This window comes from Gasterosteus aculeatus, chromosome 17 (genome assembly GCF_964276395.1).
Source record: "Gasterosteus aculeatus chromosome 17, fGasAcu3.hap1.1, whole genome shotgun sequence".
NCBI classification, from domain to species: domain Eukaryota; kingdom Metazoa; phylum Chordata; class Actinopteri; order Perciformes; family Gasterosteidae; genus Gasterosteus; species Gasterosteus aculeatus.
The window spans coordinates 2248629-2273835 of NC_135705.1; the positions used below are offsets into that span (position 1 = coordinate 2248629).

A 25207-nucleotide genomic window follows, 5' to 3' on the forward strand; every position below is an offset into this window, starting at 1 on the left:
GTTCTTTTTTGATGAACTATTTTCAAGGATTCATCGAATCACTCAGCAAAGAACGGAGAGGTTCTCTGATCAGGTGTCCAGGAGAAGGGGAGGAATGTCAACTACGATGTACTAATTACCTCTCAGGCCACTCGATCTACTTCCATACAAACTACAGTGTGAATGTGGGGATTAGTATTATTACCAATTAAGATATGTGTACACAAAAAAAAACATTAAGATCTTATTAAATAGTTGTTTATTTTAATGTTGACGGCATGATTCTAGGACTATTAGGTGATATGCAGGTCGTGAGGCGCGTCTGCCCCACGGACACAATCCATGTTACTGGGAGGCTGAAGGTTTCCTGCATGAGGAAAGAACGTGAAAACATTGTGCCACCAGAAAAAAACTAATGAAATATACAAAATGAAAGACTATGAACAAGTTAGTTATTTACAGACAAACATGTAGTGTAACGATACCGGTGGTACAATAAAATCTTCAGTAAATGTCCAGATGAACTGTTTACAAGTGATGATCAACGATCCAACACAAAGTGTTACAAGTAGTTGAACGAGAAATGAATGCATGCAGACCGCTAAGAATTAGAATCCTTACAAATATATCTAATTTATATAAATATTTTAATAATTTATAAGTATAAATTATCGAAACATTTACCATCTCTTGTTATCGGCGTTGCCCCCCCTCCGATGAAAGGGGTTCCGTTCCTCTGCTTGTTACTTATTTTTTGTCTTGTATTAATTGGTTGTGTCCTGTGACTGAAACAAAATGCTCAATTTTTTGTAATTTTGTCATTGACTGTATTCTAGTCATTTTTAATCCTGCATCTTTCATACGTAATGACAGAAAGGTGTCCTTGGATTCTTTTTTACGCTCTTGGTGTTCCTCCCGCCTCCATCTCATCTGAATCGTTGTGATTGGCTCTTTCTTTATGACAGCTTCCGCTTCACTTCCGAACTGCATCTCTGATTGGTTGAAACGTCCTGACCTACGTATAGTCCCCGCCTTCTCTCTGCCAGAGGACAGGTTGAACATGGCTGCCTCCGTAAGATGCTTTCTCCGCTCAGGAAAGGTATGGCATTATTCGTAAACGTTTACTCCGAGTTAAATCGACTATTAGTGAAATTAATGGTGTCTCTCCGTCTTCTTTGCAGAATGCTGTTTCCACTCTGGGGCAGCGGGGATTTCATAAGAGTGCTCCGGCTTCTGCGCAGGTCAGTGCTAGCAGCTAAGTTAGCATGTTAGCTGTAGCTACTGCTAACAGTCTCTTGGTTTTATGTCGTTTTATTGACATTATTTAGATGACAGTTGTTATTGTCAGGGGTTTCAGAGTCGGACAAAGTTTCACCTCCTCCTTTATGGTCTCACTGTTGAACGTCACCGAGCAAAGATGTCACATCATCATCTGTATCTCAGCTGCCTTTCTGCCCTTGTGCTGCTGTGACATCCGACTTGGTTTAATTATCTTTAATTAACAGTATTTAAATCCTAGTTACTCTTTTATTAACATTACGATTTGGAAATTTTTAAAGGTGTATTCAGTACGGTTGTAACTTCACATTTTTGGAGTCTGTCGTTTGTGGTGTTGTTGAATTGTAATGACGTTTTCCAAATTAAACACACTGCAAAATATAAACAAACGAACACAATATTAAGACATTGATGCCAGCCGATGCTTACAAAGCTGTGCAGTCAAAGCCCCAAATGATCCAGTTCACAACAATATAAAACAGAAAATATGAGCAAATCCAAACGGAAAAAGGGATCTTTTCATGCAATAACAATCATTATATTACTAAATCTGTCGTTAGCAGAGAGCCCTCTATTTATTCGGTAGAAAGTTAACTTGAATAACTGAACATAATCATGAGTCTGTAGGCCGCACTAACAGGATGGGTTGATTCTGTCTTTACCGCCGGTGCTGACCGCTGTGCCGGTTGCTAGATGATGGTCCGGGACGCCTTGAACCAGGCCATGGACGAGGAGCTGGAGAGGGACGAGCGGGTGTTCCTGTTGGGCGAGGAGGTGGCTCAGTACGACGGGGCCTACAAGGTGAGGGGCCGCTTGGTAGAAGAACGCGGGCGAGGTTTATGGTGTTTTTTGAGAACATCATCGCATTGTGATGAGACGGTAACTCGCCTGTTGTAAATTGTGTCGCCTGTTGTGGTCACTCAAATATAGTGACGGCCTGGATTTAGGGGGGAAAAGTGGGATAAACAAACTTTAAAGTTGTGTTTTTCTCTCAGTGTCTGTCTTTGGACATTTGGGCTGAGCCTGTTCGCTCAACGCTGTAGCGTTTTTTGAAAAATCTCCATAATAACAGTGTTCATCCAGTCGAAAGCTTATATTGATATAAATAAAAACATTGGTGCAAAAAACACGTCGGAGAGTCAATCCCGTGTCTGTGCAGGTGAGCAGGGGTCTGTGGAAGAAGTACGGAGACAAACGCATCATCGACACTCCGATCACCGAGGTGAGACTCTCGAGCCTCCGCTTGCCTTCTCTGTTGAAGTGAATCCGCTTCGTGATCCAAACAGCCGGTTAACGTCTCTTCCCCCTCTCTGGTGCAGATGGGCTTCACCGGCATCGCAGTGGGAGCCGCCATGGTGAGTCTCTTTCCGTCCCCATGGTAACACATCAACAAAACACACGTGAATCTGTAGCAGTGAAATAGCATTCGCACACTGGCAAAATTATCCCGCCACATGCCGGCTGCTCATCAGCTCTCTCACTACGATGGCTCAGCCCTCGAGAGCAATCTGGGTTCGATATCTCGCCCGGTATTGATGCGGGACAAGGTGGGTCAGGAAGCCTCTGGGGTAGAATCGATGGCGCCTCAGTGGTCTACCTTTTCTTTTTGTTTGAACCCCCAGCAGCTCTCGCTCATATTAAACGTTTTGTCCCCTGCAGGCCGGCCTGAGACCCATCTGCGAGTTCATGACCTTTAACTTCTCCATGCAAGCCATCGACCAGGTCATCAACTCCGCCGCTAAGACCTGCTACATGTCGGCCGGCCGGCAGTCGGTGCCCATCGTCTTCAGAGGACCCAACGGAGCGTCGGCGGGCGTCGCCGCGCAGCACTCGCAGTGCTTCGCCGCGTGGTGCGTTCACTTTCACGCGGAACTGTTATTATTCCTGTTACTTTGCTCTTAAAGTTCTTTTTATAACCGCTTCATTAGAACACATTTTTGTGCTTTTAATAATACAAGTTGACAGCTGAGTCAACACAAGCAGTCAATTAGAAAAAGCAGGGAAAGGTGAGTCGTGCCGGTTTCAGTGTGAGTTCCTTCTGTCTGCAGGTACGCTCACTGTCCAGGTCTGAAGGTTGTGAGTCCCTGGAGCGCAGAAGATGCTAAAGGTCTCCTGAAATCAGCCATCAGAGACGACAACCCCGGTGAGACGACCAATCTCAGCGTGACGCTTTGATGCCGCTCGGTTCGCTGAACTCGTCCAACCCGGCTGCCGAGCAGCGTGGGATGTGGTGCGATTTTAGTGCGTCACAAGAAGTCAGTTTACAACCAGCTATAATTGTGTGTGTGTGTGTGTGTGTGTGTTGCAGTGGTGTTCCTGGAGAACGAGCTGATGTACGGCGTTCCCTTCGAGATGTCTGAAGAGTCGCAGTCCAAAGACTTCACGATTCCCATCGGCAAGGCCAAGGTCGAGAGGCAAGGTGAGTCTGTGCGACCGCGATGTGACGAAAACGATGACGGCACCCTGAAAGCAATGAAACCTGCGTCACCCGGCGGTTTAAACGGGAAGAAGATGGTCTCCTCTTCGCTGGGTGGCTTAGCTGCAGAAAATGCCTCGGAGGAAAAGCATAGGGGAATTATTTCTGACAGTAAAGCATGAGTATGCGAGACAGCCATCGATCGATCAATTAACCTTTTAACTTTCATAAATCAGATCCTACAAGGAGCAACGGTTCCATTTGTTGATGAAACACAAGATAGAGCATGAACGGAGATGTTTGATGGTACGACTGCTTCTCTCCCTCCTCCTCCTGCGTTTCAGGGACTCACGTCACGGTGGTCACTCACTCTCGGTACGTCAGTCACTGCCTCGACGCCGCCGCCGTCCTCGCCAAGGAGGGGATCGAGTGCGAGGTAGAGGAAGGAACGCGCCTGTTGCAATCCCACGCGGATGACTTAAGACGACTGAACGGCCTGTTAACGACTTCCTGTCTGTGTGTCAGGTGATCAACCTGCGCACCATCCGTCCTTTGGACGTGGAGACCATCGAGGCCAGCGTGATGAAGACCAGCCACCTGGTGACGGTGGAGGGCGGCTGGCCTCAGTTCGGTGTCGGAGCGGAGATCTGCGCCATGGTCATGGAAGGTGAGAGCGGCGTTAAACCGACGCTCCTTTTGGGACGCGGGAATACGGGGCATTCAGGGTCCGAGGAGAGTTAAAGCTTCTCTTTTTCATCATTGCGACGCAACTGAACTATCGACGCCTTTGTTCATTCAAATCAGCATTTGTTAAAAACAGGAAAACAATGTTCATATCTAAAAATAAGTGCGTTAAATTATTCTGGTATTTATTTGGTACACAAATCCAATTTGAATTTTTATAATAATTGATTATACTTCTACTGAAGTACAACGCTTGACCTCCTGTGTGTTTTTCAGGTCCGGCCTTCAACTTCCTGGACGCTCCGGCCACCAGGGTGACGGGCGTCGACATCCCGATGCCGTACGCTAAGATCCTGGAGGACAACAGCCTGCCGCAGATCAAAGACATCATCGCCTCCATCAAGAAGACCCTCAACGTCTGAAACGCACAGATCCTCTTTGTTTTGCTCACACAGGTGGTGGAAGCATTGTGCGGTAAAACATATGAACCATGTGTAAATACAGCCAAACGCTTCCTCTAAAAAAAGAAACTCCCGATTGTAACGTTTTTTTGCCAGATGTTGGTCAATGAAGCGCACAGCTGTGTATCTGCCCCCAGAGCGGGGGGCACGCAGGGTTCCGTGGAGTCACTTCCTCTATTAGTCCCAAAGACGGGGGAACTCTGTGTGTGACGCTCTGGCTGCTTTAGCACCTTCCCCTCCCCTTCAAAATAAAAGTAAAACCGTATTCTGTAGGCTTTTTTTCTGTTTCTGGAGACGTTTGGTAACAACAAAACTCCTGAGTTTGTTCCTGCATGTTCTTGAATTTAGACTTGCAGGATGATTAAAATGTGTTTTTAATTCCCAGCAGTTTTGTTGTTAATAAACCCTTGTATATTTCTAACCACCAAAACATACTGTAATGGGTGAATGAAGTCCTCGTCTCTGAGGAGGAGCGAGGCGGCTGGAGGTGCATCGCGGTGGGGGAATATTTATTGTAGCTGCAGCAGCTGTTTTTGTTGTTGTACGTTACTGTTACAGAAATAAAAACCTTTCACTGCTTCACGCTGCTTGGCTCTTATTCTAGTACTGTTCTCTGGTTATTTAACTTTTCCAGACAAAATTAAGCCATGAATGAAATCTTTTTTTTCCAAATACCAGGATCAGGAACTGGAACTACATGGATTTTGTAGTAAATAAAAGTCTGGATTTATTTTAAAAGCAAACATGAAAGAAAGGAGGCAGGTAAAGCCGTAAACGTTTTTTATTAACTTTTACAGAACAATCTGCATCGGACTCGTCTGTCCTCAACCAAAAACATTTAAAAAACATTTACTGCAGAAACTTTAAGATTAAAGAACTTTATTACAGTGTCTCCTGGTTTAATATCTAACAAGAAAAGTATCCACAGTTTTACAATAAATGGAATTATTTAGTGAAGACCAAATAACAGGATTGTAAAGCACTTCTATTTTAATAATGGAAAGAACGACGTAATCTGGTAGTAACGACGCCGCGCCCCATGAACCTGGAGACGTCTGTTTGGGATCGTTCAACTTTCCTGGAGACAAATATTTGGCTTTTTTTCCCCCCTCGTACTTTGACGAACACTTCCCCCTAAAGGCGTCGTATTTGTGGTAGGATCAAATCATCACTGACAATCTGGCCAGAATTACGTTTTTATCTTGAATGAAATTGTTCATGTTCACTCTTTTTTTATATACTTGCGGAAAACGTGGGATTAATTTTAGTTTCTCATGCGTAGTTCTGCCAGAAACTTCTCCAGGAGCGGAAGACTAAACATCAGTTCTTCTCTAGTAAATCATTCAAATAATAATTCATTTCAGAAGCTGCTGCCATCATATGCGGAAGGTGGAAGAAAAGAGGAAGTTTGCGGATTTTGCGATTCAACCAACATGAGACACTCGTCTATCCGGGTCAAAGCGATGCCGACCAATCAGCTGTGAGCGTCGTCTCAGTGGCACAAGTTTGTGTTTCAGAGGCTTTTCTGGAAACAAATGAACTCACGTCTGCCTCAAACTGAAGCTTTTTTTTTAATTTAAATGACAAAATATAAATTGAAAGCAAAGTAAAAAGTGAAGAAAGGACGTGAGGCCCGTTGGGTCGATGCGGTCTTACGGAGCCGAGAGGTCGGATCGACCGACTGCTGAGGTCCTCCTGAGAAGGCCGAGCCTCACCACCACCACTTCTTCTTTTGCGCACATGGTTCAACCTCCTCCACCTCCCCTCGCTCCTTCACCTTCCGTTTCCCTCTCTCCTTCCTCTTCTTCCCCCTCTTCTCCATCTCTGACTTTTCCTCCACTGCTTGAACCTCCTCTGCCTCCTCCTGCATTCCGTCCTGCACTTCTTCCTCTTCCACCTCCTGCATATCATCCTCGTCTTCTTCCTCCTCCCCCTCCTCTTCTTCTTCTTCTTCTCCTTCCCCCTCCTGTTCTTCTTCCTCCTCCTCCTCTTCTTCTTCTTCCTCCTCGATATTGCCTTCATTCACACCAATCATCTGTTCGTCTTTAATCTGCTCGAATCTAATCACCATCTTTTGTCCGTTCAGTGTTTGCTGTTGGGAGAAAATCAAAGTTGGAACTACTTATTACTCAAATCTTAATGCTTTTCTATTTTGCACTGGCGTAAGTGTAAGATCATGTATACATTTGTTCTCTATACTTTTTGTTCTTAAGCAAACTCTGGCACAACTATTTTTTTTCTTGCACACACATAAAAACCACGTCTGATACTCACGGGGTTCTTGTTGTTTCGGAGCTTGTGCAGCAGCAACCTGACGGTGTCTCTGTTCTGACACAGCCCCATGGTGTTGAGGATGTCCAGGGCGGAGCCGGAGCAGCCCTGCAGGCGGAGCTCTGCCCCCAGAGCGGCCTGCAGGAAGTTGTTCTTCCAGATGTTCCTGGTGAAGAGCGGGAGGGAGAGCGCCAACACGGACCGGCGCGTCAGAAGCGTCTCGGCCATCTCCTCCGACATCTGGCTGCCACACAAACAAACGGACGCTCATCATCGCCGGCACACACACGTGGTTACACTCAAACCCAGAGGACGCCCCGCTACGTTCCGCAGAACTCAGACTTACTGGCTGCTCTTGAAAAGCGCGTTCATGTCGGGGAACAGCGAGGTGAGGCAGGCGGTCACGAGGGGAGCTTTGTCCTGGGCCCAGCTCAGGCAGCGCCGCCAGGGGAAGGACGACAGCGGGTTCATGCTCGACACCTTCTGGTGGAAGGGACTGTCCGCCTCTCGGGTCAACGCCTTCATCTGCACCGCAGGCCGGCGGAACACAGCACGCCACGATTACACAACAGGTTAAAGAGAAGCACCCGCTCTGTGCCCGGAGATATGATTGACCCTTCAACCAGGAGGAGCTTCTGTCCTCACCTCCTCTTTCAACTGTTTGCTCCAGAACTCCATCATGGGCTTCCGGGCGCCTTTAGCGGACCACAGCATTTTGAAAGCGGCCTTGTAGCAGGACTTGCTGACCAGCATCGCTGCTTTGCTCTTCTTTCCCATCCGGATGGCTTTCGTCTTCTTCTTCTTGTCTTTCCCCTCCGACTGCAGGGACCAACGTCGAAACATGTCAAAACCGTCGTATCGCCGTTAGACGAGACGCGGTGGATAAAAACACCGTTATCGGTGTGTCGTCTGTGCCGCTCACCTGTTTCGCCGGTTTCAGCCACAGAGACCGCTTCCCGCTCTGTTTGCGTTTGCACTTGCTCCTGATGACCTGGGCGCAGGTCTCGCACAGGAAGGACTTGTCCTGCGCCGCGCTGTCCGGGAAGACCCACTGCACCGTCTGCGGGTTGGTGAAGGTGAACACCGCCCTGCGGTTGAAGCTGCGGCCCTGCCGCTCGAACGCGCCCTTGCAGGCGGAGCAGGCGCTGTCCTCCGGCTGCCTGTGACGCCGGGGGCCGGCGCGTCTTGCGGGGGTCTTGCGGGTGTCCACGGGCGGCCCCACGTCGTTTCCTCCGCCGGGGAAGTCCACCTCCGCGCCCACGGCCGGTTCGGAGAGCTCCGCCGGGAGCGCGGGCTGCTCGGGCGCGACGTGAGCGGATTCAGCCGCCGCCGGTGAGCTTTCCCGCGGGGTGACTCCGCCGTCGGTAGCCGGGGTGACGGAGGGGGACGTCGCCTCGGTGGAGTTACTGGCCGCGGCGTGGGCATAGTCGTGCTCCGCCGGGGGGACGGTTTCTTCAACCGCCCCCAAGTTGGTGTCGGTGTCCTCACTCGTCATGGCAAACAAGAGCCTTCGTTTTTCAGTCAACAGTCGAAATACGCAGAGAGAAAAACTCTGGCAGCGGACATCGCTGTCTGACTAACGGGCTAACGGGCTCAAGCTAACAGCCAACAGCCCGCCAGAATACTCATGAATAAATAGCACTTCCCGCTAGATCTTTGGGGGTAAAACTGAACGCTTTACGCCGAAAGTTAAGTGAAGTTTGTTGGGCAATGTGACGCAAATGAGGCGGAATAAAGACCGTTTTCGTAGTAACGACTCCAGAGCAGATGGGAAAACACAGCTGTGACCCAACCGGATGCGGCCACCAATAAACAAGGTAGTTTCCGTGTTGATGGCAGGCGACGGGCTGCTGGCGCCCCCGGTGGCGGGAATATGCATTACATGTCTCCCGTTTAGTGAAAGGACCGGTGCACAGTGTCTTCAGCAGCGAACATATTTAAGAGAAATAGCTAACCATTTTTTTTCGTGGCTATGTCTGAAATAGCTGTTAGACCTTCATGTTCGGCCATCTATATTTTTGTTCAATACAATTATTATTTTCCAATATAAACGAAAACAGTCGGTATCCAACCAGTGCAGATAGATAATCCCAAACACTCCCTCCATATATGCTGTGTAAACCCGATTATTGAAGACTTCATGAATGGTTACGGCAAGTCACAAAACATGTATTTATTGTTGATTTGTGCAGTCTCCGTGGACGGAAGGATTTGTATTTCTAAGCCACCAGATTATTGGCCAGAAATGTACTTAATGAAAGAAGTCAGCCCATATCAGTGTGTTTATTATAGTTTTTAGTAATTATTGATCCATTACTGTGTCCAATCCTTTAATATGATCAATTGATTTGCATTTTGTATTAATAATCAAGGACATTTAAATGGTATTTAAGTACGGCACTTGAATACATGTGCATTAATATATTCCAGCATTGGCCCTATAATATATGCTCATCATTCATAATCATACCTGTGGCTGTATATTGACAACAACGACTCCTATTTCCCTATCACTTATTTTGAAAGGCCCGCCGGAAGTCTCCTAGTTTTCGATGGATGCGACACAGAACTATAACGGATGGAATGCAAACATTTTGTTTAATTTAGCTAGTTAGGATTTTGTCACTGCGATGGAGCAGTTACCGGTAAGATTGCACAACCTTCTGTTTGGTCCGGTGTGAGGGTGTGACGTCTTCTTTAACAGGCATCATGCTAACTAGCATGCGAGCTAACTGACGTTGCACGGCAGCCAGCGTTGACACAGCAAGTGCCCAGTAACAATATTTACCAAAACATCACTTAAAAACACCAGATTTTAATAATCCAACACAGAAGCAGCTGAATACCATCGAAATATATGTATGCACTTGTTAAGAGCAAAAGTAATTACTCCTCATTACGCAGCGTTATATTAATTTGAATCACTATTATGATTTTATTACTATTATTGTGTTGCCTCTGGTAAAGTGGATCTAATGTGAACTGCGTATCTAACATTACTTCAGAGTAGCTTATTCGATTGTAATAATATGGTTTATTCGTTTATCATAAACCCAGCAATATTTGGGCTGCGTTTTTGGTTTGGATAATTCCTAAATTGTAGCATACTCTTGAGAAGCACCTTTAAAGCTTGTTTGATGAAAACATCTCCCTGCTGGAAACAATGTGGATGAAAGCAGTGAGACTGATGCAAAAGTTGCAGGCTAGAAAATCCAAATAATGTCTGTATTTTATAGCTGCAGAGTAAGAAGAAGGGCGACCTCTTTAGGCTACTTGGCTAACAGCGCAAGGCCACATTAGATGCTACCGACCTACAAACGATGAGGTCAGTTACCGTCCAAATAATTCTACATATGCTTATCCAATTACATTATACCAGCTTTTGTCAAAAAAATCTAAATTTTATATTTCAATGTGCTCCATTTGGAAAAAACGAACAGGCTGCGTTATGTGTGATGTCATCTCTTCAGTTCTTCTTCACCCTCGTTGGACTCCAGCCAAGCTCAAATCCACAGATGTGCACTCCGCATTGAGAGGCCGTCTGTGTTTTCTCTTCACTTCTCTTCCTGCTTTGTCCAGATGGGGGAGCTGGTGACTCTAAATGTGGGCGGCTGTGTGTACAGCACGTCTCTGTCCACGCTGCTGCGCTACCCTGACTCCATGCTGGGAGCCATGATCGGAGGAGACCTCCCCACGGCCAGGGACGCTCACGGAAACTACTTCATCGACCGCGACGGCCCGCTGTTCCGGTGAGCGGCCAGCTGATCAAACGGATTCACCCTTTTGCATAATTTCCATGACATCATCAGGTAGAGCCAGACACGTTTCGCTTCTAAAAGCCAGGGGTTAGGTGTCTTGCTCAGGGACACCTCGACATGGGGCAACCGGGACTCGAACCACCAACCTTGCGGTTCCCTGCACCGCGACGATCCCTCATCAACCTTTCCATTCATTCCGGCTGTTTCCTATCTGCTCTTACGGTTGCTGTCATCCGTCCCCTCATCAAGAAGCCCACTCTGGACCCAGAGGTTCTAGCCAACCAAAGACCTACCTCCAACCTTGCCTTCCTGTCCAATGTGCTAGGTAGTTGCTTTTCAACTTCAGAACCACCTCAAGCACAACAACTTGTTTGAAAAATTTCAGTCAGGATTCTGTTCACCTCACAGCACGGAAACCACTTTGCTCAGGGTGACGAATAGGGCTGCAACTAACGATTATTTTGATATTGGGTCAATAATTTCTACACTCACAAACACACCCCCATGTTCACTTGAAGCATATTCATTAAATTATTACCATCATTGTAGTGCAAGTTAAGTAAATGCATACAGCTAAAAAACAACCAAGTGCTATGAGATGAATTTAAAATGGCATTTGTAAATAAATGCATTAGAGGCTTCTTAGTTGTTTTAATGGATCACCATGTGTCTCCCTTTACAGGCATAACATCAACTACCGTATAACCCACAGTATATGCGCAAGCGCACTAGACTACCACACATGACAGCATTAAAAACAACACACACAAATATATTTGTCAACAATAACCAATATGGGACAAAGCACAAAATATCAGACAACACATTGAAAAATGAATGGTCCAAAAGAGGCGAGTAAAAAAAAACGTGTCTTAGTCTTGCTAACTGCTTTACTGCTGTTATTAGCGAGCTAACGCTAGCTTGATCAGCTGGATGACTAGTAAACAGGAGGCTTGTTACGTCCCTCACGTCAAAACGGGACAACGTGGACCGGGACCCCCCACGCTCGCACACCTTAGACGACCAGTCGAACAGACGTCTCTCCCTGCGTCATGTGACTCACAACAACTGCCGGCTGCTCTTTCCTCTACGTCGGCTCGGCGCCTTTATTTTTATTTTTGCTCCGCGTGCATCTCCGCAACTCATTGAGTGACGTACTAATCGCGCGACACAACGAATCGATAATGAAATTCGTTGCCAACGCTTTTAATAATCGATTTTAGCGATTTGTTGTTGCAGCCCTAGTGACGAATGACCTGCTGATGCTGGGTCACCCTCACTTCTCATCCTCCTGGACCCGACTGCTGCATTTGATACAGTGAATCAAACTATCCTGCTACAGTGCCTCCACACCACCATTGGACTTCTTCAGATTCTGCACTCAAGTGGTTTCAGTCCTACCTTTCTGGCAGATCTGAAAATGTATCACTGGGAAGATGCAAGCGCAGACTGCTCCCTGTCTCCTTGTGGTGTTCGGCAAGGGTCGGCCCTTCGCCCCATCCTCTTTATCACCTACATGCTCCCCCTCGGCCGTGTCATCAGCAAAGATGGAATGTTCTTTCACTGTTATGCTGACGACACACAGTTCTACATTAAGACTGTCCAGAGCCCCTCTACAGCCATGTTATGTCTCACCGCCTGTCTTGGGGAGATAAAGGCATGGATGAGCAACAACTTTCTCCAGGTAAACCGCTCCAAAACCGAAGCCCTTCTTGTTGGCGCTCCACACGAGGTTCAGTCATCCTCCATTGTCCATCTCACCTTTGACAGTCAGGTTACACCCCTCTCCTCCACAGTTACCAATCTGGGAGTTAGGTTTGCCCCTCACCTGACTTTTAATGACCAACTCTTCTACCTTCTATCATCTCAAAAACATCTCCAATCTCCGCCCCACTTTGACAGATGCAGAGAAGCTTGTCCATGCCTTTATCTCCTCAAACAGGACTACTGTAATTCACTTTTAACTGGAATCACTGGCAAGAATATCCTGAAACTACAATACATCCAAAACAGCTCAGCCAGGATCCTGATGAGAGTCTGGAAATATGAACACATAACACCCATCCTACACTGGCTCTCTGTCTCCTTCGGTCTCATTCCGTTCTACTACTCACTCATAAATGCACAAATGGACATGCACCTCCCTATCTGCAAGAGTCACTGACTCCCCAAACCTCAACCCGCGCCCTCAGATCTGCAAGCAGCTCGCTATTTGTAAATCGCTACCGTGTCCACAATTATTACTCCTCAGCGTCATTTTGGGCTGTCTTGGTCCTGAAAATCAGACTTTGAGTCCAACTGACTATACTGTTGGCCAGAGATCCCCGGGAGTCAGAGAAAGTCCAACTATTGCTCCATAGGGTCCAATACAAATCAGGTGACATATTTCTAAAAAAAAAACAAGGTACACGTTTTGTAAACTGCCATCAGAGCCGTATTTATGACCACAGAGATATATAGATCGCATAGTAGTGTTCGTCAGAGTCTTGTCTCTTTCAAATCTCATAATTTCTTTATTTGATTTATAGTTTCCTGGCTAATTTAACTTTGAGGTGTGGATTCTGTGTAAATCGCTGTCTCTCTCTGCCCTTTGAGCAGCTGGTTAATGATCGCATTGTGCGCCGTTACCACGGTCACGCAGACACGCACTGCAGTCTCTCCGTCTGTGACTCACAGCTGTTCGTATTAGCTAATTAGTGCAGTCGGGTCTTACAGAGGACATTTCGGAACCTCCTTTGCGCCCCCTCCCTTAGATAGCCCCCCCCCCCCCCCCCCCTCAACCCCCTATCTGACCCTGCATGCTCCCCCACTCACAGATGTCCTCCCCTCCCCGAGCCATGTTATCCAAATCCCCCCCTTCCTGCTCTCTCCCTTTTGAACTCTGCCCCCCCCCATCCATCAACCCCTCCTCTTTCCGTCGAAACACCTTGCAGAATTCCTTACAGAATCCTCAGCTCAGTCGTGACTCATCCTGCCTCCTTTTCTGCTGCTTCAGCTACATCCTCAACTTCCTGCGGACGGCTGAGCTGACGTTGCCATGCGACTTCAAGGAGGCCAAGCTGCTCAGGAAGGAGGCCGACTTCTATCAGATTGAGCCCCTGATTCAGTGTCTAGGAGACCCCAAACCCCTGCTGCCCTACCCCACTGATAGCTACGAGGAGGTGGTGGAGCTGTCCAGCACCAGGAAGCTGTCCAAGTACTCCAATCCCGTCGCAGTCATCATCACCCAGCTCACTATCACCACCAAGGTCTGTGTAAATATGTGAGGAGATCTCATGGCACAAGGGGTCAGAGTCGGAAGCAATCAAGTTCATTGTTTGCCCAAGTAGTGAACCCGAGCAGACCCCAAAGTCCAAGTGGTTTCCCTGATCAGAACACCGTCTTCTATGTTTTCTCCGCCTATGCTCCACCTTTATTTTTTATAGTCTTCCTTTGTTTCCCTGTTTCCCCAAAGTAAGTAATACTTTGTGGTGTCGTTCAAGTTTTACTTCCTAATGGTGTCATTAAAAGTCGCAGACTCCTCAGCTAAGTTCAGGCATGTTTCCTGACCCCCTTTTTACAGATTCCACAGAGCCCAAGTTACACGAGTCGTATGAGATCATTGTGGACGAGGTCACAAATCAATTAAATAAGTTGTATTTTTTTTTTTAGCTTTTTCCCAACTAAAGTACAACAATCACCTTTTTACTAATGACAACATAGTTACAAATAATATTCCATTTATGCCAATAAATAAATCTCCTTAAATGTTACGCACTGTTCCTTTTAAACATAGGCATCGACCTTGAATGGTCAAGGTCAGGTGGAGATCCTGTTTTTCGCATAGGGAAAGTCATGTGACTCTTCCTTTCTTTTTTGTAGGTGCCTGCAGTGTTGGAGTCCATTTCCAGCAGTTTCACAAAGTGGAATAAACACATGATGGACACTAGAGACTTCCAGGTGTCCTTCACCTTCGGACCATGTGACCACCAACAGGAAGTCAGCCTGCGCGTCCATCTGCTGGACTTCATCTCCAAAGCTGTTTGTGTTTTTTTATCTCCTAACGTGCATGTGTACAAATAATGGATATTAATGAGGCTAAGACTCAGTTCTGCCTCTGTGTATTTTTTTCCAGGGATTCACGATACGCAACACACGTGTGCACCACATGAGCGAGCGGGCCAATGAGAACACGGTGGAACATCACTGGACGTTCTGCCGACGGACTCACAGAGCCGACGAGTGACAGATGAAGAGACGGAGGCTTGTTCCTGGTGGAGGTTCTTGTGTTTATATTTTCAGATGCATTTTTTAATCAAAGGGAGGTTATTTTTGGGATCGAGAGGTTTTTATCCTCAGAAAAACTTTTGTACGGTTAACCAATAAGCCACGTGTGTTTTTATCAACTATCAGATATAGCGGCAATGTTCTGTTAAAATAACGTGCACCTTATCTATTTACGTTTGTATGTATACAGAATTGTATGTATGTATGTGCGTGCGTGTATATACAGTACCAGTAAATACTGTATGTATACATGTATAGACATATGAATGTATACATGTATGTACGTACAGATGTATTTACAGTCAGTTGTACGGTATCTACATACTGTATATCTGGCCTATCAGCAATATCACAAATCTGTTGTACATCAATTGTTAGAAAATATTATAATTTTCAAATAAAACAATCTGGAACGTTATTATGTCTGGTCTTTTTTTTGTATCCGCCCTCAGTTCTCCTTTAGTCCCCCGTTCTCCCACCAGTTGAAGCAATCATGTATTCAAAGGTCTGAAGCAGAAATCAAGCTGATGAGATTAGCTGGTGGTTTTGAAGTTAAGTTCTAATGTTTGTATGATGTGAGTCCTTTTTTTAATCATAATCAAGTATTGATTATTTGTATGAGTAAAGGGTTTTTAAGTGGTAAGTGAAGCCATTTATTTGGTCATTTTTGCTAAAATTGGATTTTTGTAAAATGAACACTTATCAGTGTGTGTGAAGGAACTTTTAGAGAATTAAGAAATATTTTGGAGTCTTAAGACTGGGAAAAATATACAATTAATGTATTGGATAGTGTGGTCATCAAAAGCCATTGAATTAAGACAATTTGGGATAGTGAAAAACAAGCCATCTCACTCGGGTCTCTGCGTGCCGTCTTTATGCTAGATAGGAAATTACCTCCAAGCAAAGCCCTTCGATAGCCACATAGAGCAGAATGGCGTCTGAGATTGAGGATAATGTTGAGGAGGAACTTGAGTCACCCTCCTCTGACGAGCATGATGACCTTGACGTTGACCCTCCTGTTCTCTCAATGACCAGATGACTCTGTTCTTGCTTGTTCTCCAAAAGTCTACGCGTTAACCAAGCTTACATAGGGTTGCTTATTTTGGCAGCTATGTCTGAAATCAAAACAGCAAATCAACAACACGCCTTTGAAAGATTTCCAATGCTCTTCTCTGCTCTTCTGTCGTAGAGCAGAGACGGGATGTTTCGGCCACGTGTCCCCAGCGACGTCTCTCTCTTTACAACCCAGGCCCTCGCGTGAACTTCAAGTGAATGTCTGGTTGCGTGTCATGTGCGCAGCCAGAACAAATTGGTCAGGAAAATGATTGCAGCATGTAATGCAAAGTCCAGCTATGCCTCTAATACGCAGCTGTACACCTGGACCTCTGAGAATGTGAGCTCGCTCAAGTCACCAGTGATTCACGCACGTTCATGCACGGGTCGCTGCGGTCATCCAAAGTGCCCGCTGCCCATCAGACCCTCAAAGAAATAATATACTCCCACGCTGATGGCACAGCTTTGGGTGCAATTTAGGGGTTCAGTATTTTGCCAAAAGAGAAAAAGGCACTTTGACTGGAGAAGCCAGGGATTGTGCTGCCGAGCAGAACGGCCACAAGCCAAATATGGTCACTTTATGCAACCTGGTTGCAAAAACACAAGATGCCAAGATTGAGGCTTCAAAACCCCAAACCAATGGATGACATTGTCTTTCTAGACAGTTTGATGGTGTATTTCTTTTAGCACTCATAGCAACATTTTTATTTCATGATGTCAATTAGTCGGCCGACTCCATCTCAGAATTGTTTTTTAAAAATGTGATGGTGTGACAAGTGCATATAAATTGTACTTAAACTACCACAGTGGTGTGAGTTAGCCTTTACTTCGCCACAGATAGATCATCGGTGGGAGGGTGGTTTTTTTTAGTCACAAACACGGTACAAGCCACGCCCATTTATGACGTCACACTCGACTTTGGCCTTGCGGTCGAGGGTGTGCACGCGTCTGCACTCCACGTCATTGCTGTGAAATTAAATAAAAAACTTTAGTTTTTTTTTTTTTTTTTTCTTACACTATGTTTTTAACGCAACAATATTTTAGCGTTACTTTGCGTAACGCATTCCCGCCCACACACCCCCAACGTCCCAGTCCCCCTCGACGGGGTGATCAGGGCCCGCCCCCCTCTCCTCTCTCTCCGGCTGCCTCCGCCTCTTCTTCCCTGGTCTCTCCTCCACACCGCTGTTGTTGCCGCCATTTTACCGTGGAGCGTCGCCGCAGCGGGGACCGGAGGATGCCGAGACAGCGCCGTTAAAAGGTAACGCCGCGTCTCGTCCCCCCCCCCCCCCCCCCCCCCCACTGCCGTCGGTAACCTCCGCGGTCCCGACGCATCACACGGATGTGTTGCTGGGGAGGGCGGCGGGGGAGCTGGCGGGCCCGGTCCTCCCGGAGGGGGCTGAGGGAGCCCTCACAACTCGCAGCTGCCGAGACAGAGGAGGGATCGCCGGGAGAGTGTTCGGCGGAGCGAGGCTTGTCAGCAGTTCACAAGTCCGTGACAGAAAAATGGTGGCGTCTTTATCAACCCGCTGAAAGTTTGTCGTTGAGCTTCTACGCGGCGGCAGCGTGAATAAGCAGTTATAGTTCGGGCAGCTGTGCGATATAACGTTACAATAGACTCTTATTGCCAGTTCGTAAAGGGGGCGCTCGAGAGCTGCGGAAGCACGCAGACCTGCGCACGTTTTTGTTGCTAGCTTGAGGCTCACTGGCTAATGAGATTTGTTTGTTTGTTGGCGTTTTTGAACCAATAGAAAAAGTAGTGTCACCATTCCTGGTTTCTTTGTTCTTGTCAATGGAGTTAAGACTGTGTGTTTGGTTTGTCGCGTAGAAAGTAATTGTCGTGGTTAGCAACTAGCCTGCAGGCTAGCTAGGAGCAGTATTGTAAATTTCCTGGCCGTGGTAATAATGCAGAATTATTTTTATCTTAATCGTTAATACAAGGATCCTGTGGAAAATACGCACTGTACCCTGTTTTTTTAAAAACCGGGTGTGGGGGGCGGGGCGTGTCCTTTGTGTTGCAGCCGTATGTGATTGGCTGCACCTTCAAACGTAACTCCTCCCAGGTTGGTCATTGTGACATTCTTCTCTGCCTCCAGGCGTTTTCTGACCATCTCTCCTGGCTTCATCTGATGGCCGAATCTGAAATCGCCCACTGACCTGACATATCACTTAATATAACATTACATTCAATGATTACACCTTTGGTCTAGAGCAGGGCTGTCAAACATCCGTCCCTGACGGGGGAAGGGGGGTTCAGCGCGGCCCGCCGGATGACTTTGCTAAGTGTAAAAACAACAGTAGCTGCTATTCCTAAAATGTCCACTGGGGGGTTGCACTCTGAGTGTGCGCATGCATTGGCTACAGCGTTACTCCAGGTGTCGTCCCCCCCCCCCCCCCCCCCCCCCCCCCCCCCTCCTTCACAATAAGATGTCCTGCTTCAACACCTCTCAATAGCGCAATAAAAGCTCTTTCATCGTCGCCCAAGCAGCGACCGACCGTTGGGAGTCTTACTACTTTCTCTCATCAAAGCAGGACATGTAATTCCCCCTGAAAAGGTCTCGGAGAAAAAATTCTTCCCTCGCACTGGAATTCTGCGCCGATAGTTACCTAGGGGAAATACTGACTGGGCTATGACTTTTTACTAAATAAGTTAACTCTGAACGAGATAATTACATATTGGTCATCGACTAAATAAACTGTAAAACGTGAAAATTGGATCTGAACTTGGTTCATTTGTTTCCTTAAATGTGCCACAATTGACGAGCTGATTTGTGAACTGTTTTTTAAAAAGTTATTAGTGCTCGGCGGTATGCTGTGATTAATTGTTAGGAAATTAAAGAAGCTATGACTCCATCTGTGCCAGTCAGCGTTGAACAATTTATTTTCGACTGCCTGCCGAAGAGTGTCAACTGTTGTTACGGTTATGCAGCGTGTGACAGTATGTTTAAAAAAATCATACCGGATGGAGATTTGAATCCGGTGTACTGGTTGAGCCTCTATAGCGCCCAGCGATGCAAATAATTTGGCTGAGTAGATTCCATGAAAAGTCAATGCACAGACTGGGGCTGGGCGGTATACCGATTTAAGCAGTATGCCGGTTCAAACGGTGTATATACCCAGCGGCCCGAGCTGCTTGTCTTACGCCTGTTGAGATTGAGTCATGCTCATAACACTCTTTAACGGGGTAAAACCGCTTGAACAACATATAACACTAATAATTGTATATTTATAAAAATTACCCCACGAAACTGCATCCTGGGTAAAGCTCACAACAAGAAGTAACTTGCACAAAAGCGATACAGGAGGAACAACAAGAGACCAGAGATGCACCAACACAACTTGTGTCCATGAGAGGAGCTGTGTCTGTTTGGACGTTTTCGCAGGGGCAAGAGCCCCTTGCGTGTCCTTTGCGTGTACCTTGCGTGCCTTTTCACACCTCCTTGCGTGCGTCGACCCATTTTTCTAGACTTGCGTCAAAAGCTTGGCATGCCTCTCGCAGCCCGCAAGGCCGCGTTTGGTCTGCTAACTACATCCTTTCCGAAGTCTCACATTTCCGGTTTCATAGCACAATACCGCCATTGTTAAAACGAAGATTTTTACGAGACAATGAATCAGATTGAACTCGCGTAAATATGACCACTTGTACAAGCCGTCATTGGCGGACTATAAGGACGCGCGGATGGCCTCTGATTCATGGAGGGAAATCCCCACAAACGTCAGTTTGCCGGTCCAGGGGAACAAATTTGTGGAGGAAAATACGATACAAATGTGTCCGCGATGAAAAGCAGCAGTGTCGATGCACGGGGCAATAAAGTCTATGATACATAAATAAATAAACCCAACGACACACACACACAAAGACGTGACTCTCTTGGACAAAAAAACGTTACTCCACCTGTTCTGGAGGTGAATTGCTCTGCAACACACGCAAGACTTTTAGAACCATGAATTGAAACGAGTGCGTCGACACGACGGTGCGTAAAGACGCAGAAGCATGCGCCAGACTTAAGTAGGAGCAGAAAACGATTGATTGCAAAGTCTGTCGAGCCTCTGGTGGCAACACCAGCAGCCACAGCAAGCTAACTAGCTAACTTGCCGGCCAGTTACGAGCAAGTTGGCCAGCGAGCGGCGAACAGCTGTTCGGGTAGCCGGCGGTCCTTTTCGGGGTCAATCAATGTGTTTATTTGAAAAAGCTATAAGTCACATACCGAGATACCGCCAGAAGCTTTCTAGATACCAGGATATGGATTTTTGGCCGTACCGCACCGCCCTAGTATCATAGCCATATTGTTTATGATTATAGATTGCGTGTCTCCTGCCAGGCTCCCAACAGCACTGTCAATAGAGCTCATTACCCTTCGAGTGCCACATTTAATGACAGGGTTTCAGTAAGATATTGATAACTCACCTGACAAATAGCTTCTTATGATCTGACCCGAACCCACCTGGCCAGTGGGTCGTCTCTGTATTTGATGTGACGATTTCGAAATATAATTCTATAAATAGTCTATAACCCTAAACCTACTAATATGATTAGTGTAGCCTAATCTTTATCTGCAATTGTACAGAGACAACGAGACAACAAGACAAAGCTGTGCAACATTCAAATGAGTTGTCCTTGATTGAGTTCATTCAGTGCATGTTTTTTGCAGCGCAGAAACCACAGGAGCCTACTAATGGCAGCCTGTGTGTTTTTGTGTGTGTGTGGGGAGGGGTCTCTTTATGTGTTGGTGCTGCTTTGATTGATGGGCCAATGTTGCAGATAGCAGAGCAGCCAGAGGTCTTCTTGGCCTGCTCTAAACTCCTAAATGATTGTGTGTGTGTCTGTGTGTGAGGTAGAAAATGACCATCAGACTGATTCTGCATTCCTGTAGGTTCTGACTCTGAGCTTACAAGTGTTTGTTTGTCTCAGGGCTGTGCGGTATACCGGCTCAACAGGTATATTGGTTTAAAATGTTATTACAGTATGAATCTTTCACATACCGTCGTTCCGCTGCATAGCGTAACAACCGTTGTCGCTCTTCGGCAGGCAGCAAAATGTATTGATCACCGCTCGCTGCTCACACGCAGTGGTCGGAGCTACACACCAGGAGAGCTTTCCAGGTCTTTTGAACCCCAAATTTCTAAAACTGGAGTATTCCAGGACAAGAACAGCAACTTCAGTTTAACACCCGGAAGTTGGAGGTTACACAAGACTTTCCTTAGACATGGAATGGAGAATGGAGACCAAATTGAGTTGTAACAATATAGTGCTCCTCCCATTTCTGTGATTTAGTTAACCAAATGCTTTGTATATCCCCGGCAGGACTAGAGACATGGCTGAGGCGGCGCGAGGTCCCGTGGTTGGCCGGCCTTTGGCATTTGCCAATGAAGAGCTGGCGGTACACTCCTGGTCCAGGATCTCGTCAGCGGGACACAGTGTCCTCCTAGATGCCCTGAAGATCCTCAGCCCGATGTCCCGCGACCTCTCGAGCAGTGAGGAGCTTGTCGTCTTCTTGAAGGAGCTGGGCGAGGAGGGGCACAAGCCCACCGTGTTGCGTAGTAGAGATGTGTACGGCTACCGCTCCTGCACTACCCTACCGCTGACCGTAGACATGTTGAAACCACCAAACAGGAACGTCAGACCCACCGCCAAGAGGAGGGGAAAGAAGCCTCTGGCCAAGAAGAGAGAGGTGCATCCATCATGGAACGCCTCTGAGAAGAGGGACCCCAAAATTCAAGGGGTCCGGCCTCCAGAGCTGCTGGTGGATCATCGTGCCATCATCTGCAGCAGGACACACAGTCGGACTGTAGAGGTGTCGCAGGCGCTGGAGGTGCGACCGTGTCTCAGACTAACCAACATCGAGGGCCTGTCTGGCTTCCATACGGCCAGACTCCAGATCCACACTTCCTGGAACTCACCATCCGAGGCACCCTCTGTTGCCTTTTCACAGCAACAGCACCCACCAACGCTTTCAGGAATACCTTCGCAGCCTTCTCAGAATTGCGGTGGAGCGCCCACCAAAGCCGTGGCTCTCTTCAGCCAGAAGAGCCCGTCCTGCCCCATCAGATTGGACGGCGCCCTAATCGGAGATTCGGCACCGGTCTTCTACGCAAACGGACGGGCGTTCCCAGAGACTAACACAGGGCTCACCAGCAACGGCTGGAGGAGCAACGGCGTCCACCGGGACGGTCGGGGCCACAAGGAACCGAACATCCCGACCCGCCAGAGAAATGGCTGGAAGGACAAAAACTGCCTTAGGTGGAAAGTGGTGAAAGTGGACGGCTCTCGCTCTGTGGCAGAGGCCCGCAGAAAAGCGCAGAAGATTCTGCAGGTCAACCTGTCTCCAGTGATTCAGATCCAACCTCTCAACTATGTGCTGAGAGACTTCCGATACCAGAACAAGTGACGATAAACCCCGCAAGCCACTACCGTCGTTTCAGTTAACAGATGTTGGTGTTTTACATCCATTAGTTCCTGGCCGAGCCTCAGAGGTCAAAGCAGACGTCGTACGAGGGTCGATGTGAACTCTGCTGTGTGTTGGAGGTAGAGGAGTCCGAGTCCGTCCGTGGAAGTTCTGGTTCCCTGACGGGGTTTGGGGGGCAGAAAAGGCATTTGAAAGTCAGATGGGGCTTTTCTCAGCAGGCTGGGAAATGACTTTCGGCCGAATGCTGCACACGCTCACGGTCGGCTTTAGTTTACATTCAACACTTCAACCAACCATCATTCTGCCTTGAGTTGCCCGCCTGCTTGCCCGTGTTGCGGATGTAGTTTAGGATCCACTGTGACCGTTGGGTTCAAGGGGAATCTCCTGCCCTTCAACAAGGGACGGTTGTTTAAGAAGATGAGTATTGGTAACTCATTTGAAGTATGCCGCTGTTTTGTGGAAAAGTATTTTCAACTTGTGGCGCTTGCAAACAGTCTTGTCGGTCTGCATCCCCCCAAATTCCACTGCAACGAAGGATAAAATGTGGTGGTGCGACAGGATGATCCCACCGGACAAACAAAATGGTGGACGAGCAACTTTCCACAGTCTTCACACGAGCAGATGTGGTTGGCTGGTCCCGTCTAAACAAATGAAATGGAAATGAAAGAGAAAATTGTTTAGTTTGTCTTCCTTATTTTGTTGTATTTCCACTGGAAATCGAGGAGGCTGTTGGCACAAGCAGGGAATCAAACCCGTGGCCCATACGGACGTAGATCCTCAGATGATCGGTTTGTTCTTCACAAAGTGTTCCTTTGGTTTCGTTCATCCACACATGGAAAAGGAGGCTTGTGGAATATTTCCAACTGCTGGCGGGTACAGAAGGGGATATTTCGAATATTTAGACCAGACATTCATCTTCAAATAACAAAAAATAGTGAGAACAATGAGGTACCAGAATTCTTACTTCAGTCTTTAGAGGTTTTGTCATTGTTAAACTCGCTATCTGAATAATATATTTAAAAACCTACAACTAATTTCAGTGTTTGCTCTCCGAATTATAGCTTTTTACAGTCCATCCGCCTCCGTAGTTTCATTTTTACACTCCGGGTACAAAGGAAACCCTTAGTCGGTCTAATGCTGCTCAGGATTGACTTTAGTCCGATTAAATTACTCCATAAGCAGCATGTTTTGGAGACATGATGTAAGACGTTGATTTCAAAAGTTTTTGTTCCCCTGAGCTGCAGGAATGTTTTGCTTTGACGAGTTGAATCTGACACCGCAGCGTCAGAAAGTCGGATCGTCGAGTCGACGGCAGGATTTGCACTTTGAGAGCGTGACAGTGCGTCATGGTCGCCCGTTTCCTCAACACGACGTCATTAATGTTCTTGTTTCTTGCATCACTTAGGAGATATGTGAAATGATATCAAAAGCATTTGGTTTGACTTCCATTGAGCCCACACTGGTTTTTGCAACAGGTGCTAGCTTTGGTGCTGAATTTGACGACTGGCGCGACGATGTCGTTGTGTTTCCGTTTTTCTTGTTCATATGAGAGCGCTTAGGAGCCGTGACCTCACCGGACTTTACCTTCTGAGGGACTGATGGGACGGTTTGGGGTCGGGGGGGGGGGTGGGCATGTTATCTGTGGGGAACTCGTGGGAAATCTTCCGAAGTTTTGTTTGTGATGTTGATCCACATGGCACGAGATAAACGTTTGGTTTGATCTCAAGCGGTGCTCTAACACGAAATCAAAGTCTCTCTTCGGTCACGCGGTAGCACGTGATGCAGCTTCTGTTGCTCTAACGACCAGTCAATGTGAATGAAAAGTCTGGAAAAACACAGTAGGGGAACCTTTTTAGTTTTTCTCGCCGATCAAACGTGATTCGTTAACCTCAAAATCTATCAGTCAAATGTAAAAGAAAAAACAATTTAAATCAGGTCAGTAAATGACAACGCTGGTAAATAAATAAAAGTGGAGTCTGTTTCATGTTTTGACCACTTGGGAGAAAGAATAAACCAAGTCTGGAAATTTGAGCGTTTTCTTTTGTTTCAGACTTCTCTGTAAATTCTTTGGTTTCTGGGAGATGGTTGGTTTCCTTGCTCTTCTCCCGCCGCCGTCTGTGTACGCGGTCACGTTCATGTCCACTGCGATTCCCTTTTCTAAATCTATCTGTTAGTCTCGTTTGTGCAGCACTTGTATATTGTATTTCCTACATGATCTTTGAAAACTTTTTGTTCAATAAAACAGATCTGAAAATAATTGTTCTTTTTCTACTTTTGAGTTTAGTTTCATTTCATATTTGATGTTTTTAATGTTCTCAGACGGCCGAACCACAAAGCAAAACCTTCACCATCTCACTGGTGTTGGAGGCAGGGCACCGGATATCAAAGATGAAATAGGTGACATTTCATTTCGGGGGGGTGGATGACACGTTGAGCGGTGCGAGATGCTCAGCCGGCTGGTTTCTGACCTTTTGGCTCACGGGCGTTTCAATTGATTCTAATGAGAGCTGCAGTACGAAAATGTCAAACATCCATTCAAAGCGTCTTCTTTGTAAATCCTTGTGTGCAGTCTCTTGTCTCTTAAAGTCTTTAAACAACTATACAAACGTGTGTCAACGTTTTCTGGCAGAATTAAAT

General features: G+C 46.8%; 4 protein-coding genes and 1 long non-coding RNA gene across 9 annotated transcripts; 3 read left to right on the plus strand and 2 right to left on the minus strand.

Annotated features, from left to right (window-relative positions):
- Nucleotides 1–221: 221 nt before the first annotated feature.
- LOC120835632 (uncharacterized) lies at nucleotides 222–899 on the minus strand. Of its 2 annotated transcripts, XR_013453291.1 has the most exons (3): nucleotides 843–899; nucleotides 664–764; nucleotides 222–346 (listed from the first exon to the last, which is right to left on the minus strand). It is a non-coding gene; the product is annotated as an uncharacterized LOC120835632 (long non-coding RNA). The 2 variants fall into 2 exon arrangements; XR_005714606.2 differs by lacking the exon at nucleotides 843–899 and having other exon boundaries at nucleotides 664–800.
- Nucleotides 866–5398, plus strand: pdhb (pyruvate dehydrogenase E1 subunit beta). The gene is made up of 11 exons (XM_040204714.2): nucleotides 866–1078; nucleotides 1161–1220; nucleotides 1951–2058; nucleotides 2417–2479; nucleotides 2577–2612; nucleotides 2917–3107; nucleotides 3306–3400; nucleotides 3566–3676; nucleotides 4018–4109; nucleotides 4199–4340; nucleotides 4634–5398. Exons 1-11 carry the CDS (start codon nucleotides 938–940, stop codon nucleotides 4777–4779), a joined length of 1185 nt encoding a protein of 394 aa, XP_040060648.2. The 5' UTR covers nucleotides 866–937; the 3' UTR covers nucleotides 4780–5398.
- Nucleotides 5399–5581: 183 nt separating this feature from the next.
- On the minus strand, nucleotides 5582–8965 carry LOC120834876 (uncharacterized). The gene is made up of 5 exons (XM_078092752.1): nucleotides 8012–8965; nucleotides 7735–7908; nucleotides 7436–7614; nucleotides 7093–7333; nucleotides 5582–6910 (listed from the first exon to the last, which is right to left on the minus strand). Exons 1-5 carry the CDS (start codon nucleotides 8582–8584, stop codon nucleotides 6530–6532), a joined length of 1548 nt encoding a protein of 515 aa, XP_077948878.1. The 5' UTR covers nucleotides 8585–8965; the 3' UTR covers nucleotides 5582–6529.
- A 604-nt stretch (nucleotides 8966–9569) lies between these two features.
- Nucleotides 9570–15531, plus strand: kctd6a (potassium channel tetramerization domain containing 6a). 4 transcript variants are annotated; one of them, XM_040204717.2, is made up of 6 exons: nucleotides 9599–9734; nucleotides 10326–10414; nucleotides 10669–10838; nucleotides 13843–14095; nucleotides 14709–14867; nucleotides 14962–15531. In XM_040204717.2, the coding sequence occupies exons 3-6, from the start codon at nucleotides 10669–10671 to the stop codon at nucleotides 15070–15072; spliced, it is 693 nt and encodes a 230-aa protein (XP_040060651.2). In that variant the 5' UTR covers nucleotides 9599–9734; nucleotides 10326–10414; the 3' UTR covers nucleotides 15073–15531. The 4 variants fall into 4 exon arrangements, with proteins under 4 accessions (XP_040060650.2, XP_040060651.2, XP_077948879.1 ...); XM_078092753.1 differs by having other exon boundaries at nucleotides 9611–9734; nucleotides 10530–10838; XM_040204718.2 differs by lacking the exon at nucleotides 9599–9734 and adding an exon at nucleotides 9815–9948.
- Nucleotides 15532–17092: 1561 nt separating this feature from the next.
- On the plus strand, nucleotides 17093–24827 carry ccdc71 (coiled-coil domain containing 71). The gene is made up of 2 exons (XM_040204715.2): nucleotides 17093–17424; nucleotides 21469–24827. Exon 2 carries the CDS (start codon nucleotides 21479–21481, stop codon nucleotides 22550–22552), a length of 1074 nt encoding a protein of 357 aa, XP_040060649.2. The 5' UTR covers nucleotides 17093–17424; nucleotides 21469–21478; the 3' UTR covers nucleotides 22553–24827.
- The last annotated feature ends 380 nt before the right edge of the window (nucleotides 24828–25207 follow it).